Genomic DNA, 16,285 nt, shown 5'->3' with positions numbered 1-16,285 from the left:
CTCACATTCCCTCCCTTCCCCCTGTCCCCCCTGTCTCCTTACTACAGATGTCTATACCCCATTGAGTATATATGCTGTTTCTTCTACTAGCCACCTCTGATGAGAGCAAAGATTCCCTCATTCCCCCTCACTTTCCCTCCTTCCATATCATTGCAATAGCTCATTGTAATAAAGAAAATTCTTATTATATGAAATATCTTAACCTATTCCTCCTCTCTTTTTTCTTTCTCCCATTACATTTCCCTTTTATCTATTGACCATTTTTATACCACATTTTATCTTCAAATTCAGTTTTCTCCTGTGCTTCATCTAAAAAAGCTCCTTCTACCTGCTCAATTAAATGAGAAGGTTCATATCAGTATTATCAGTATCATTTTTCTATACAGGAATACATGTAGCTCATCATCATTAAGTCCCTCATATTTTCCTCTTCTCCTCCACTCTCTATGCTTCACCTGAGTCCTGTATTTGAAGATAAAACCTTATGTTCAGCTCTGGTCATTCCAACAGGAACATTTGAAATTCCCCTGGTTCATTGAAAGTCCATCTTTTTCCCTGGAAGAGGATGTTCAGTTTTGCTGGGTAGTTGATTCTCGGTTGCATTCTAAGCTCTTTTGCCTCCCAGAATATTATATTCCAAGCCCTATGAGCTTTTCATGTAGTTGCTGCTAAGTCCTGTATGATCCCGATTGCAGCTCCACAATATTTGAACTGTGTCCTTCTGGCTGCTTGTAATATTGTTTTCTTTGACTTGGGAGTTCCGGAACTTGGCTATAATATTCCTGGGGTTGTTTGTTTTTGGATCTCTTTCTTGGGGAGATTGGTGGATTCTCTCCATTTCTATTTTGCCCTCTGCTTCTAGGATATCAGGACAATTTTCCTGTAATAATTCTTTGAAAATGATGTCAAGGTTCTTTTCCTGGCCATGACTTTCAGGTATTCCAATAATTTTTAGATTATCTTTCCTAAATCTGTTTTCCATATCAGTTGTTTTTTCAATGAGATGTTTCACATTTTCTTCTAATTTTTCATTCTTTTGGTTTTGAAGTATTGAGTCCCGATTTCTCGTAAAACCAGCAATCTCCCTGAGTTCTATTCTTTGCTAAAGGGTTTGTTCTCCTCAGAGAGCTTTAACTCCTTTTCCATTTGGCCTATTCTGCTTTTTAAAGTATTCTTCTCCTCAGTAACTTTTTGAACTGTTTTATCCATTTGACCTATGCTGGTTTTTAACATGTTATTTTCTTTAGCAGTTTTTTGGATCTCCTTGACTAAGCTGCTGACTTCATTTTCATGTTTTTCCTGCATCTCTCTCATTTCTTTTCCCAATTTTTCCTCTATCTCCCTCATTTGATTTTCAAAGTCTTTTTTGAGCTCTGTCAAGGCCCGAGCCCAATTTCTGTTTTTCTTGGAGTCTTTAGATGCAGGAGCTTGTACCTACTCATCTTCAGACTGAGTGTTTGGATCCTCCTTGGGATCACAGGCAAAGTATTTGTCAATGGTGTTCCTCTTTTTTCTCTGCTTACTCATTTTCCCAGCCTGAGCCTGGTTTTGGGGTGCTTCTTGAGCTTTTGGGACACCCCCACAATGATCTCAGTGTGTGATGCTCTGTCCTCCCTCCTGGTCTGTGAATGACCATAAGTGCCCCTCTCTGTCATGGGGCTGAGGTGGGGGGGCCCCTGCTGTTCTATGGGGGGGCCTAGACTGTGATCAGGATCTGAATGTGGTCAGAGCCCCAGAGTCCTGTTCCAGGGGCAGATGACAGAGCTCGGCAGTCTCTCTTCACTCCACTTCCTAGGCTCAATGGGCTCATGCCCTAATGGCTCCTGCTTACCAGCTCTGCCTGCTTTTGGTTTCTGGATCTGGGCTGCTGCTTGCTCTGTGCCCTGAGGGCTGGGCTTCAAGTCCTTGCTCTGGCAGAGGTCCCCCCACTGTTCCCCCAAGTTGTGCCTGGTGCTTCCTGGGATGTAAATCAGGAAACTGCCTCCGCTGCCATGAGCCGCAGCTCCCAATGCCCTGGGTCTGCCTCCCGGAGACTGAAGTTCCTTTCCTCTGGTGGGCCACCCCTCCAATCCCGTGGGCCTGAGCCTTTCCACTCTTTTCCAGGTTACCTTGGGTTGGAGAATTGCCTCACTGGATCCCTCTGTGGGTTCTGTCTCTTGAAAATGTACAAAACCAGATCCTGTCACACCTCCTGAGTCCTTAGTTTATAACTTTTGCTCCAGAGCAACTGAGAGAAGGTCCTCTCCTGTTGCCATCTTGGCTAGAAATGGACTTGTTTTGCTGGCTTCTAGAGGGCAGAACTAGGAACAATGGGTGGAATTTGGAAAGAGATAGATTTCTGAAAAGCTTCTGAGTCATTCAAGTTGTTCCAAGGTAGTTCCACTATCAAACCTGCTTGACTTTTTCAGAATATGGTACATTCCATATCCATGGTGATCTTCCAAATCTGTTGAAGGGGATTCCTCAGGAGGTGTGACAGGATCTCCACTTGGTCCGAATAGGGGATTGCAGTCGAGGAGAGGTTCATACTAAGACTATGTCTACCTGGTCCTGGGGCCCGAAGATCATCAGGAGCCCGCTCCCCTAGGAAAGGGAGAGACAGTCCATTTGAACCTAAACTCGAGGCTCCTTGTGGTCTCCTTTGGTGGCACAAAACACCAAGATCTTGCTGGGGCCTACAAATGTTGAACCCAAAGAGCGAGACAAGAGACCAGAGTTTGATAAGTCTGGAGATCTTTATTCCTATTCCTGGGGACTACCTGGAGATGGAATACCCAAATAAGACAGCCAGGAAGAATTCTTGAAAAGAATCCCTCATACCTTCCCCTCTCAAACTCAGAAGATGATAAATCTCAGTGCCAATTCCCTTAGGTAACAAATCTTCTGCCAATCCTTGGCTAGGGTTCCAAGAGGGCTAGAAGTAGTAAAGATTAGATCTGCCCAACAGAGGCCTTATGAGAAGCATGCCCAGCAGGAGAGTGACCTGCCTTGACCAGGTTGGCAAGTTTTATTACCCCCATCACCACTTGCAGTGAACTTTGAGGGAAATCTCTGGACAAGGAGGTCTTGCTGTTCCAGAGTTGTAAGTTTCCTTTGTATCTGTGTATGTATGGGAGCACATGCCCCATAATGCTGTATACCAAATATTCTTGAAATGTCATTTGAATAAATGCCTTTGATAGGAGTCAACTAGTATACTGATGATTTTTTATGGGTAGCACATTGTCAGAGGATTCTAGGTTACAGAGTTGTAGAAATAGTTAGCTAACTACGGGGTTACCCTTAGAACCCAAGGCAGCAGGAGCCCTTTTGGGAACCCAACCCTAGTGTATTAAGTACAGTTTGGAGGTGTGGACCTATAATAATCATGTTTTCTTATGGTGAAGTAAAATACATTACATTCATGAACCACAATTTAGCTATTAGTGGGCCCCTTGTACCTTTGCTTATACTTGTTACCCCAAAATGTGCTTCTCTGAATATCTGAGATTCATTTTTTTCTTCTTTCCTTTCTTGGAGTATAAGCCTAGTAGTGGGATCCTAAGTCAAAGGATGTCAGTATTGTAAGTCACTTTACTAGCATGATTCCAAATGACTTTCCAGAATAGCTAGATCAGTCCTCCCTTAGCCTCCCAACATTGTATATTAGCATGTCTATCTTTCCGTAGCCTTAAAATGTAAACTATTTCCATATTTTGTCATTTTTGCGTTTGTTGGGTTATGGGAAAAAAAACTTAGTTGTTTGATTTGCATTTCTCTTAATATTAGTGATTAGAACAACCCTTCCATATGGTTTTCAAGAGTTTACAATTCTTTTTTTTAATGACTTTTTATTTTCACATTACTATAATAATCTTGTTGTGAAAGTAAACATAAACCTCCCTTCCCCCAAAAGATAGAGAAACCTCAAGTGAAACAAAGTGAGAAAAAAAATGCATTTCAGTCTGTGTTCAGATACCATCAGGTATCTCTGGGATGGATTATATTCTTTATCATAAGTCTATCAGAGATGTTGCTTCAGTATTTTGCCCATAATTGTTATTGTTAATTCCATTTCTCTCCATTCTATTCTCTCTCTCCTATCATCACCCTGTCCCTCGACAGTAGTGTGTAGTATTTGACTACCCAATTCCACAATCTTCCCTCTCTTCTATCACCTACACCCCATTCCCTTTTTCCATCCCTTTCCTCTCCTTTAATCCTCTAGGGTAAGATAGATTTCTATGTTATTGAGGGTGTGCATTATTTCCTCTTGGAGTCATTTCTGATGAGAGAGAAGGTTCCCTCTTTCTTCCTCACCTTCCCTCCTTCCACTCCATTACAAAAGCTTTATCTTGATGAATTTGCAATTCTATTAAGAAATGTTTGCTTAGGGGTGGCTAGGTAGTAAAGTGGATAGAGCACAAGCCCTGGAGTCAGGAGTACCTGGGTTCAAATCCGTCTCAGACACTTAATAATTACCTAGCTGTGTGGCCTTGGGCAAGCCACTTAACCCCATTTACCTTGCAAAAACCTAAAAAAAAAAAAAGAAATGTTTGCTTAGGGGCAGATGGGTAGTTCAGTGGATAGAGCATGGCCCTGGAGTCAGGAGGCCTGAGTTCAAAGCTGAATTCAGACACTTAATATGTGCCTAGTTGTGTGACCTTGGGCAAGTCACTTAACCCCATTGCCTTAAATAAATTAAAAAAAAAGTTTACTCATATTCTTTTCTGCTGGGGAAGAGCAGGAGTTGTTTTTTTATCAATGACTTGGAGAATGGCAGTTTATACAAACCTGGGAGAGATCACTTAACCCATTTGGAATCTAGTTCCAGCTTTTATTTCCAGATATTATATTCAGGGGATTCTAGGTTACAATTGTAGAAATAGCTTTATAGACTCTACATTCCAGTCAAAAATGATGTTTTTGGATTGACTGTTCATCATCTTTGGAATGCACTCCTCTCAACTCTGCCTGTTAGAAAGCCTAGTTTTTTCCAAAGTTCAGCTCAAGCAATATCTTGTACAAAAGCCATTTTCCTGAAACTTTCCACACCCTTCCTCCTCCCAATTACCAGGCATTTAATATGTACATATTTTTGATCTATTTATGTGTTTATATAGTTTCTCCTGATAAACTATAAGCTCCTAGAGATAGGGAATTTTCCATTTTTATCTTTTTTTTTCCAAGTTGAGCACAGTTCTCTACTTAGTAAATGCTTAATAATTGAACAGTCTCTTTGTTGTTCCTCAAATAAGGTACTCCATCTCCATTCTCCAAGCAGTTTCACTTGCTGTCCCTCATACTTGCAACTCTTTCCCTTCTTGACTTCAAGTCCCAGATTAAGTCCCATATTCTACAAGAAGTTTTTCCCCCTCAATACTACAGCCTTCCTTTTACTGATTGTAGTTTCTATTAGATAGTGAGCTTCTTAACAGGGACTATTTTTTGTCTTTCTTTGTATCTTCAGTGCTTAGCATCATGTCTAGATGCTTTATAAAATGCTTGTTTTGAATTGTGCATGCCCTTTGATCCAGTAACACCACTGCTAGATCTATATATATACACTGAAGATATTCAAAAAAAGGGGAAAAGAATATTTGCACAAAAATATTTGTGGTAGGGGCAGCTAGGTGGATAGAGCACTGTTCTTGGGAGTCAGGAGGACCTGAGTTCAAATTTGACACTTAATTGCCTAGCTGTGTGACCTTGGGCAAGTCACTTTCTTTTAGGGTTTTTTCCAAGGCAAATTGGGTTAAATGGTTTGCCCAAGGCCACACAGCTAGGTAAATTATTAAGTGTGAGGCTGGATTTGAACTCAGGTCCTCCTGACTCCAGGGCTGGTGCTCTATCCAATGTGCCACCTAACCGCCCCTGGGCAAGTCATTCTTAACCCCATTGCCTTAAATAAACAAAAATTAAAAAAAATACAAAAATATTTGTGGTGGCAAAAAATTGGAAATTGAGGGGATATCCATCCACTGGGGAAGAGCTGAACAAGCTGTGTCATATGAAGGTAATGAGATCCTTCTGAACAATAAGAAATGTTGAGCAGGTGGACTTCAGAAAAACCAGGAAAGTCTCGTATGAACTGATGCAAAGTGAAATGAGCAGAACCAAGAAAACAGTGCATACAGTAAAAGCAACACTGTGTGATCAACTTTGAATGAATTGGTCTTTCTCAGTAATGCAATGATTCCAAGGAAATTACAAAGGACTCATGATGGCAAAATGCTAGTTATTCCAGAGAAAACTGATGAATTCTGAATGCAGATTGAAGTGTGCTTCAATTTATTTTTCATGGCTTTTTCCTTCTGGTCTTTTTTCTTTCATAACTATAACTAATATGAAATTTTTTAAAAAAAGGTTGCACATGTACAATCTATAATATATAAAATTGCTTAGTTTTACCAAAAAGGGAGAAAAATTTGGAACTCAAAATTTTGTAAAAATGATTGCTAGAAATTGTCCTTATACGGGGCGGTTAGGTGGCGCACTGGCCCTCGAGTCAGGAATACCTGAGTTCAAATCTGGCCTCAGACACTTAATAATTACCTAGCTGTGTGGCCTTGGGCAAGCCACTTAATCCCATTACTTTGCAAAAACTTAAAAATACTATTAAAAAATACTTGTTTTTTTCTGACCTCTGATTGACTTATTCAGACCACAGAATTGGGTCCAAAAATAATTTGATAGACCAGAATAGCCCATATCTAAAGATGAAATTTAATAGCAATAAAAGTGCTACATTTGGGTTCACAATATCAGTAACACAAGTACCAAATGGTAGACATGTGGTTGGTGAACTATTTCTTTGTCAAAATCCCTGGAATTTTAGGAATACAAGCTCAATATGAATCAGCGGTGCAACATGATACACCCTACCACCCCCTAAATTCCATCTTAGTCGCTAGTGCCAAGAATTAGTTAGAAAGGTGATAATCCTGCTGTCCTCGGCCCTCGTCAGAACACATTGACAGTATTGTGTTCAGTTCTGGGAGTCCTATTTTAAGGACACAGACCAGCTGGGGATTGTCCAGGAGGTCAGTCAGAATCTTAAAGCAACGTACAAACCATGCCATATAAAGATCAGTTAAAGGACTTGGAATGTTTAACATGGAGAAAATTTAAAAAAAAGAATTATGACTTAGAAGGGATTGGCATAAATTGAGGATTTTAGCTGAATAAAGGAAAATTTGAGTTCTTTATAGAGTGATCAAACAGACCTGGACTTTTTGGGAGGATGTTGTAAAAGATATATTTTTCAAGTACATATTGGGCAAGATGGCTTCTAAGGTTCCTACCAGTTTTGTGTGGTAGGTAAGGGTAAAGAATTTGTGGATACGGGGTAGTAGGATCAATTGATTCATTATTTTTCAATTTTGTTATTACTACCTATGAAATCTGCCTCAATTTAACTTGCTAACCCTTAAATTTTTTTAAAGCAAAGATTCACTATTCAACAAAAGTTCTATAATTTGATTAAACTGTTGGGAAAACTTCAAAAATCTGTCAAAAATGAGGTTCAAACTATTTTCACATCTTTTGCAACAATAAGGTCCAAATAGATACATGACCTAAAAATAAAGTTTTTTGGCAATGGGGTTAAGTGACTTGCCCAAGGTCACACAGCTAGGCAATTATTGTGTCTGAGGCCGGATTTGAACTCAGGTCCTCCTGACTCCAGGGTCGGACTATTCCATCTAGCTACCCCCTGGCCAATTTCAATTACACAAAATTTATAAGTTTTCCCCCCAAAGTAATGCAGTTAGAGAATCAGTTAACTAAAAAAAAATACTTTTCAGCAAATTTCTCTGACAAAGGTCTAATATCCAAGAGAGGGAGTTACAACAATAAGGTAGAGACAGAAATAAGAGCTGAACCTATAATTTTACTGGTATTATATACTCCCAAGGGAGGAAATTCCCTTTATGAAGGCAGGTCAGAAAGGACAGGCAAAGATAAAGGGTCAAAGAATATAAACAGGTAATTTTCAAGGCAAGAAATGTAAGCTACCAACAACCATATAAAAAATGCTCCAAGTTATTAATAAGAGAAATGCAAATGAAAATAGTTCTGAAGTTCTACCTTTCAGATGGACAAAGATGACAAAACAGGAAAATGACAATTTTTGGAGAGGACAGGCACACCAATGCACTTTTGGTGGCATCATGAAGTAGTCTAATTATCCTGGAAAGCAATTTGAAACAATATCCCAAAGGGCACCAAACTTTGTATTACCCTTTGACCCATTCATATGCCAACTCATAACATACCCCAATGAGGTTTAAAATAAAGAGAGCAAGAACCCATATGTACAAAACAATTTATAGCAAAGAATTGGGAACAAAGTGGGTGCCCATCAGATGGTAAAAAGCCTATCAAATGATGGCATCTAAATATAATGTAACATTACTGCACTTTAAGAAATGATGACCGGGATAGATTCAGAAAAACTGGGGAGGACTTGTATAAACTTTTACAGAGTAAAGTGAATAGAACTAGAACAATTTATACACTGACTATACCACTGAAATGGAAAATAACCTTGAAAGATTTACTCTGCTCAAGGCAAAGACCACTCATAACTCTAGAAGACTGATGATGAAACATGCTCCCTACCTCTTGACGGAGAGATGCATCTACAGAGAAGGGGACACATAAAAGGAGGGCAGTGTTTGAACTACCATGTTAAATTTAATTTATACTTTAAAAAAAAAACAAGCCATACAACATAAGATATTCACAGTCATATACAATCCTTTTTTTGTTGTTTTTCTTTGTGTAAGGAAATGTTTATATGTTGATATTTATCAAGTTCATAATAATAAAAAATTTTAAATTTACAACAGCTTTGTTTATATGGTTCCCCCCCCCCCCTTATATTACAACAGTGAAATTGAAGTCATAAGACCTGGATTTGAATCTTGACTCTGCCACTTAAAAGCTATGTGACTTTGGGGATGAACCAGATGATACACAAGGTTCCAACCCTTTGGTAGCCTCTGTCTCTGACTCCCTACCCTGTGAGCCTTCTTTTGTAGCAAAATAAAACTAGGTAAAACCACCTAAATACTGATCAAGTTGATAGCAAAATTCCACAACAATCATCAACCCTCTAACTAAAGTAGGGGATCCAAGCTCCAAATTATATTATAAAGCAGAAATCACCAAAACTATTTGGTACTGGTTTGAAAAACACAGTGTTATCAGTGTAATAGACTACAGGAGGAACAATCAGAAGCAATGAAAATCAATAATCCAATGTTCAATAAACCCAAGAACATATACTACTTGGGAGTTGCCACCTTATTCAATAAGAAATATTTAGAAAACAGTTTATCAGAAATGAAGTTTAGACCAACATCTTGTATACCATATGCCACAATAATTTTAAAATAGATTACATAAAAGATCTCTATTTAAAAAAATAGAAGAGAACCAGATCAGGTACCTTTTACAGGTATGGATAGTGGGAAATTTCTTAATCAAATTATATTATAAAAGGTAATCACAAAAGATTTAAAAGATTACATGAAATTCAAAAGGCTTCTACAAACAAAATCAATGCAACCAACCTAAGGAACAGGCTGATTTAGATGAAAAATTTGCATAATTATATCTGATTAAGGTCTGAAAAGCTAAACAGTAAATCAATCCAAATTTAAGACAACCAAGAATCACTCCCTAATGGATAGGTAGTCACATAGAAACAAAAAGATCTCAAAAGAATTGTAAACTATTAGTAAACATATAAAACAGTGCTACAAATCATTAAAAATAAAAAAAATCTAACTAAAACAACTCTTTGACAATTTATTCATACCAGCAAACTGGGCAAAAAGATGACAAAAATAGTTGATATTTGAAGGGATGGAGAAAGACAGCTAGTTACTCTAACACTGTTGGTAAAGTTGTGAACTGTTCCAACCATTCTAGAAAGCAATTTGGAATTGTTCAAGAAAAATAACTAAAATGTCCAGATTCCTTGACTACTCTTTGTTAAGCATTGTATCCCAAGCAGGTCAAAAATAGAAAGTTCTCATATGTATAAGATATTCCTAGTACTACTTTCTATGGTAACCAAAACTGAAGCAAGGTAGGTACCTATTGATTAAATGACTAAATAAATTGTGGCTGATGAATGTGATAGAATAGCATTGTGGTAGAAGAAATTACAAATGTGAAGAATTCAGAGAAACACAGCAAGATTTATGAACTGATACAGCAAGGAGTAAGCAGAACTAGGAAAACATGCACAATGACTACAATGTAAATGGAAAGGAGAGAGGGAATAAGCATTGATATAGTTTACTAATGTGCTAGACATTAATGCTAAGCGCTCTTACAAATTATTTTTTTATCTGATATGGAAAGCTGAAAATGAACACTAATTCTTATGACCAGAACTATACCTACCTCTCTTCATTCTTTACAGAGATAGAGAACTACAGAATATGGAATGTTGCTTTTACTAGGATTCTGTTTATTGATTTTACTGAAGTTTTTCTTCTTTTGATATCTTTGTTAACAATTTTTGTTCACTGGGTAGGAAAGGTGAGTTATAGTCTTGAAAATGACAATGGTATACAACCTTTTTACGTTTATGTTAATAAATATAAGATTAAAAATAAATTCAAAATAAAATTAAGGTGGAAGAATTTTGTGCTCTTCTATGATGTAGGAATGATAAATGACATTATTGAATATTTACCTCATATATTGCACAAAGCAAATGATTGATAATATAAATGGTTAAGTTTGAAAATGCAACAAGAAATGGGCAATGGAAATGTAACAAAGTGCCTTGTACTTGTCTACTACCCTAGCTCCAGACATATTTTTTTGATCCTATTTCCTGTGACAATTTCTGAAGCCTGTGGGTACTTGGTCATTTAATTGCTTCATTTTCTCTATTTAATAACTGTTCTTTTTGAGTATTTCCTTAAATGTTTAGGGAGTAGAATCACTCTTCCTTGGCTTGCCTGAGATCACATATTAAATAAATTAACAATAACCTTTCATTAATCTACCTTTTGATCCTTTCCTCAAAATACATAAACACTCCATACCATGCATCATTGGATCAGAAATTGTGTTCTCAAAGAGATTCACTATGACATAATGCTTCCAAGTGCTTAAATATTCTATCTCTGATGTTCTCATTCTATTAACCATTTTGCCTAGAAACATGAAATATAGGGAAAGGTTTGTTTTGGTTTCATTTCTAAGGTACTCTCATATGCTTGTATCTGAGACAACTCCACATTATTACTTCAGTCAATCCATCCGTTTTTATAATTTCCATTTTCTTGGTAATTCCTCTAGCAAATCACTTACAGAAATAATGAACAGAGTGAAAACAAAGCAGACTCCCAGTCAGAGAAGGCAGGGTCCTATTCCTAGTCTATCACTAACTCAGCAGTGAGACTTCTGGCCAAGACCCCAAACTTGCATTTGATTCCCAAATGCAAAATAGTTGATTAATATTGCTTTGTCTACCTCTGTGGTTGTCATGAGAAAAAGATTTGGGTGACTATCTTGTTAAGTCCATAGCTGAAAAATAATCCTGATTACAGAACTTGAACTAGCCTATATTTGAATATCCCCAATGAGGGGGAAATCTTATCACCTCCTGAGAGGTCCATACCATTTTTTTTTAAAACTCCAACTGTTAGGAAGTATTCTCTTCCACTCTGCTTAAATTTGCCACTTCAAAATTTCCATTCATTCCTTCAGTGTACAATCAGAACAAATCTATTGCCTCTTTTCAGGATAGCCTTTAATTACTGAAAGACAAGCGCTCATGTTCCTCAAGCAAAACATCTCTATCTTCAACTTATCCTCATATTTCCTGGATTCATATCCCTTTGTGAATCCATTTGCCCTTTGTTTCTAAACTTTTTAATATTCTTACTATATGGTGGCTCTCATTAACACAATATGAATACTGTGACAATGTTGAGTGAAATGCAATTATGACCTTTCATCTGGAAGCTATGCCTCCCTTAACATAGCTCAGGATATTTTTTTGTCTGCCATATATCACTATTGACTTATTAGTTTTCCACTAAAAAAAAAGATAACCAGAACTTTTCAAATCAGCCTATACATGCCTCTTCCACCTTGTGCTTGAAAAATATTTTAACTTCTCTTAAGACTTTTTTCATCTTCATTATATTCCTTTTTACTCAGGGATCATACAAATTGTTCATTCCTGGCCAAAGACCAAGAGAAAACAAAGTTAGGGTTGGTGATAGTTTAGCCTTGGCATCTCTCTTTGGATTCCTACCAATTAGCTAATAGCTCACTGCCATCTAAGATCTTGAAAGTGGAGGTTCAGGGTCTCAAAAAACTTGTATCTTAAGTTGTTTGGTAGAGCAAAATAATCAAATGATTTTCATATTCTCTACTGGCTCCTAGAGGTGAAAAGAGTGCTAAGGGAAGTCACTGGCCCCATGAAAATTAGATGTGCATCTAAACTTAAAAGAGCCACTGATTTAGCCAAGTTTCCTACTTTAAGCATGACTCATGAGAGCTTGAGTCATGCTACTGAAGACTTTTTGGGCACTATGATGAAACTTCCACCCTTTTATCCAGAGGTCACAGGTACTGTTCTTTTGGGGGAAAGGCATCTAGCATGCATGGAGTCCTTGTGAAAGGAGCTTGATATCCTTAAAATCCATAATTCAGTTCACAATGGTGAATTGGGGTTTTACGAACCCATCTCTCTCTCTGAGAAATCCCATGCATTTTATAAATAATTCCTGAGTAAGCAAGGAATATTTTTTCCCTCTTCAATATTCTAGTGAACCACAAAGCACAAAGGTAAAGCAATTTAAGATTCAGTTATGATACTGGTGCACAAAAAACATTCCCTCCAAATGGGGGGCTAGGGAGCACCTTGAGTTTACTTTCAAGCTATTAGGGATAGGAAAGAAGCAGGAAATCTGAGAAACGGGGCTGCTAATTTACCTTTGCCACAGAAATACAGGGCACATTGGTGAAGCAGTTACCGTGAACTGGACAGTTCTGGCCAGGGATCAGAAATGATCCTGTTCAAAGTAGAATAAGCAAAAATTAGCTTGTTACTACTCCAGTTCTTCACAGGCCATCCTGTATACTGCAGACTATCAGCTTGCTGGGGGTGGGGTGGGGGTGGTATATGCTCTGTGCCCAAGAAATTAGTTACCTTCCCCTAATTCCTTGTCCCATAAAGCATAAAGAGACCACAGGGAAAGCCAGGGTTGTTGCAAGATTTTTTTTAAAAAAGTAAATTTTAGGATTTGATTCAGAGCACAAAGAAGAACATATCAAATGTCAAAGGGAAACTTCCTTTATCCCCAGTGTAAAAGTATATTCAATGCTGTTTCATGTTGAACAAATTTACAATCATTTTTCATAATCAATCCACTCTTTTGAATTTCATCTCTAAATACATGAGACCCCACTGTGCACATCTGGGCCAGGAATAGGGTTCTTAAAATAAGATTCATTTTTCTGAATGGCATGGTATGGTAAGACCAAATAGCAATCCCAATGGGGGCTATTCATCTAATCTACATAGAAATGTACCAATTTGGACATGAAAGTTCTGCGCCACGTACACAACCCACTAGCAGTGGGATGAAGCAAACAGTTCCACTTCTACACACATTTCTATTTTATTATGGCAAAGGTGAAAACGCCACCTTCTCCACAACAGCAACCAGTAAAATTTATCCCAAAAATAACTTGGTACAAAACAGGTCTGTTTCAGAATTAAAAAAAAACCTTTACATGAGTTTTAAATCCTATTTCGAAACATAAAAGAAACAAATCCATCATTGATAGCAGAGCCACAGTCCTCTACTCCGCCCTCCAGCGAAAAGGGTAAAGAATGAGATTCCTGGGTCCTGTTCCATGCAGGGAATATGTTGGCTAGTTTAACTGGTATCCATCTGAAAGAAAAAAATAAACAAGCATTGTAAGAAAGTAGTGTAACACACAGCAAAATGTATCTCAGATAAGACTGTGTACACCTCATCTAAACAATCTGACTTGCTGTCCCTGACAGACAGTGACTGCTGGAAAGAGACTATTTCCAACACAGTTCTGGAGCCACTCACCACACCACACTTCTACCTCCATACTTACCCTGGCATTATAAGCATCCAATTGTGCATCTAGTTCTTCTGCGGAAAGCTGTTGTTTCGAATTTCTTCCAGCCCCTCTGCCTCGTCCTCGGTTGCCTCCACGACTGCCTCTCCGGGTGCCTCCACCACCACCAAAACCTCCAGAGCCACGGTTTCTAGTCATTCCACCTCTATTTACACTAAAAGCAAAATTAAAAGGATTAGGTAGTATTCACTTTCAGGTGCCTAAAAAGGCTCCCCAAAAGATTATAAATTCCTGATTCTATTCCATGAAGCCAAGAACTAACCTCTGTGCAGGTCTCCGTTGTGTATCAATCTGTGATGTAACAAGCTGAATATTCATAGGGCGACCTGCAAGGAAAGAAAGAGGAAAGAAACATCAATCACTTTGCTATAAAACAATTGTGTATTGCTAGCAATGTTCTAGGCTCCATGCAAATAATACTGGATGGGTATCTTGCTGTCTCATTCTGAATACAAACATGGGAAAAGACTAGAAAACATTTGAAAAAGGCAAATGGCAAGAGAGAAACCACCAACCTCCTCTTTGACAAAGTTAAAACTGGGCAAATATTCAATAACTTTTTCTTTGGTGGATATGGGTGGAAGAGGGAAAATACGCCTGGCTGACCTAGTGGGAAAAAGATCCAGTACCTTTTTCTTTATCATTATAGCCCCGCTCTTTGAGGTGTACTATGGTGGTTCTGGGAAGGCCTCACAGAAGTGAATCTTCAGGAAGGATCTGAAGGAGGGGGTCACAAGAGGTTGGTCCAGATGTATGGGGCAGCACGAAAGGTGGCAGAACGGAAGAGAGAGACAAAGCGGGCAAATGCAAAGTGTGCTCGGCCAGAGTGGGCAAATCATATTCCTACATGGGCAGATGACAGCCCCACACTCCACAAATCGTAGCACCCAGCCCTTCAATGATAGAAGGCTCAACTTACCATCCAAAGGGACACCATTATACTGTTTCATGGCCTTCAGAGCATCTGCTTTTCGCTCAAAGTGGACATCTGCTGTTCCTAAGCTCCGGCCAGACCGATCATAATGCACAGCTGCCTTTTTCAGAGTTCCAAATTCAGCAAATAGTTCCTGGAAATTGGAAAGAAAGACAAAAATGATTAATACAGCTCTCTTCTACAGTGCCCAAGGAAGTGGATCCCTGAAATGTCTGTTTTAGGAATTATACTCTTGGAAGGGAACACTATACCTGGGGATCAGAGGATGGGGAGAATGGAACAGCAATTTCCCAAAGCAGCTGGGCCTATCTCAGGTCACGCCAACTTTGGGGCATGTCATCTGCATGATGCTATGGGCCCAAAGAGTGCTTTGCCCAGTTGTAAAGGATATAATATTCATCAGTTGTCTTTTCAGAGGTAAGAAAAACCACTCTTAACAAAAGAGTGTTCTAAGAGGTGATGAAAATCTACAGGTCACAGAGCAAGGGAAACATTTCAGGCCCCTAGAACATATTTAGGGGCCCAATGATTCAGTAGACCTGATCCCCGACCCACCCCCAGAAGGCAGATTCTGGCTCACCTGCGTTTCCCTCTCCTCCTACTCAAGCCTGCCGCAAAGTCTGACGTCAAGCGCTGCCATGGAAACTGCCCTGACCTCACGGCAGGCTGGGAGTTGGAGAGGGAACCCAGAGTGTGGGGATACTCCGGCCGCAGGCACCCAGCGGGAAGTGGAGTTCACCAAAAGCGGTTTCCAGTGGATGCCAGAAACCACCTTAAAAAAAGTGTTGACACGCCATGAGTGCTCGTCTGCCTCCTCTGACCTCCCACAGCAGAGCCACCGGCGGAACTCTAGGAAGCATGACCCAGGAAAGCCTAGCATCCAGTCCCAGCCATTTACAATCTCCAAAGCTTTACTCACACAAAGGAGTTTCTCAACAAGAAAGAGTTTTTTTTTCCTCTTCCCCTCTAAAGAGAACTAGTTTTTGATTTAATCCAAAAATACTCTGCAGAAAAACATTGGCCAGGTTTTGATCAGGAGCCAATCAAGGCTACTACAAACAAAAACAACACCGCCTCTTTGCTCTTTTAGCCCAAAGTTATACCTCTCTCCACAAACCCAGCGTTTTCAGCATAAAAATAAATTATCTAAAAGAACCATCCAGGATCAGCCTCATCATTTTTGCCTCCTGGAACAAGATGAACTCTGAAGAG

General features: G+C 38.9%; 1 protein-coding gene across 1 annotated transcript in view; it reads right to left on the bottom strand.

Annotated features, from left to right (window-relative positions):
- Positions 1-13,624: 13,624 nt before the first annotated feature.
- The window catches only part of ALYREF (Aly/REF export factor), a 3,815-nt gene continuing 1,154 nt past the window's right edge, over positions 13,625-16,285 (bottom strand). Inside the window, exons 3-6 of the mRNA XM_074224874.1 lie at positions 15,059-15,206; positions 14,402-14,465; positions 14,116-14,293; positions 13,625-13,919 (exon numbers count right to left, since the gene is read on the bottom strand). Coding sequence (XP_074080975.1) covers positions 13,905-13,919; positions 14,116-14,293; positions 14,402-14,465; positions 15,059-15,206 — 405 coding nt within the window. The 3' untranslated portion in view covers positions 13,625-13,904. The remainder of the gene's footprint in view (positions 13,920-14,115; positions 14,294-14,401; positions 14,466-15,058; positions 15,207-16,285) is intronic.

Source organism: Macrotis lagotis, chromosome 2, assembly GCF_037893015.1.
Source record: "Macrotis lagotis isolate mMagLag1 chromosome 2, bilby.v1.9.chrom.fasta, whole genome shotgun sequence".
Classification (NCBI taxonomy): Eukaryota; Metazoa; Chordata; class Mammalia; order Peramelemorphia; family Peramelidae; genus Macrotis; species Macrotis lagotis.
Note: the sequence above shows the minus strand (reverse complement) of the source record. Positions and strands in the feature narration are given on the sequence as shown.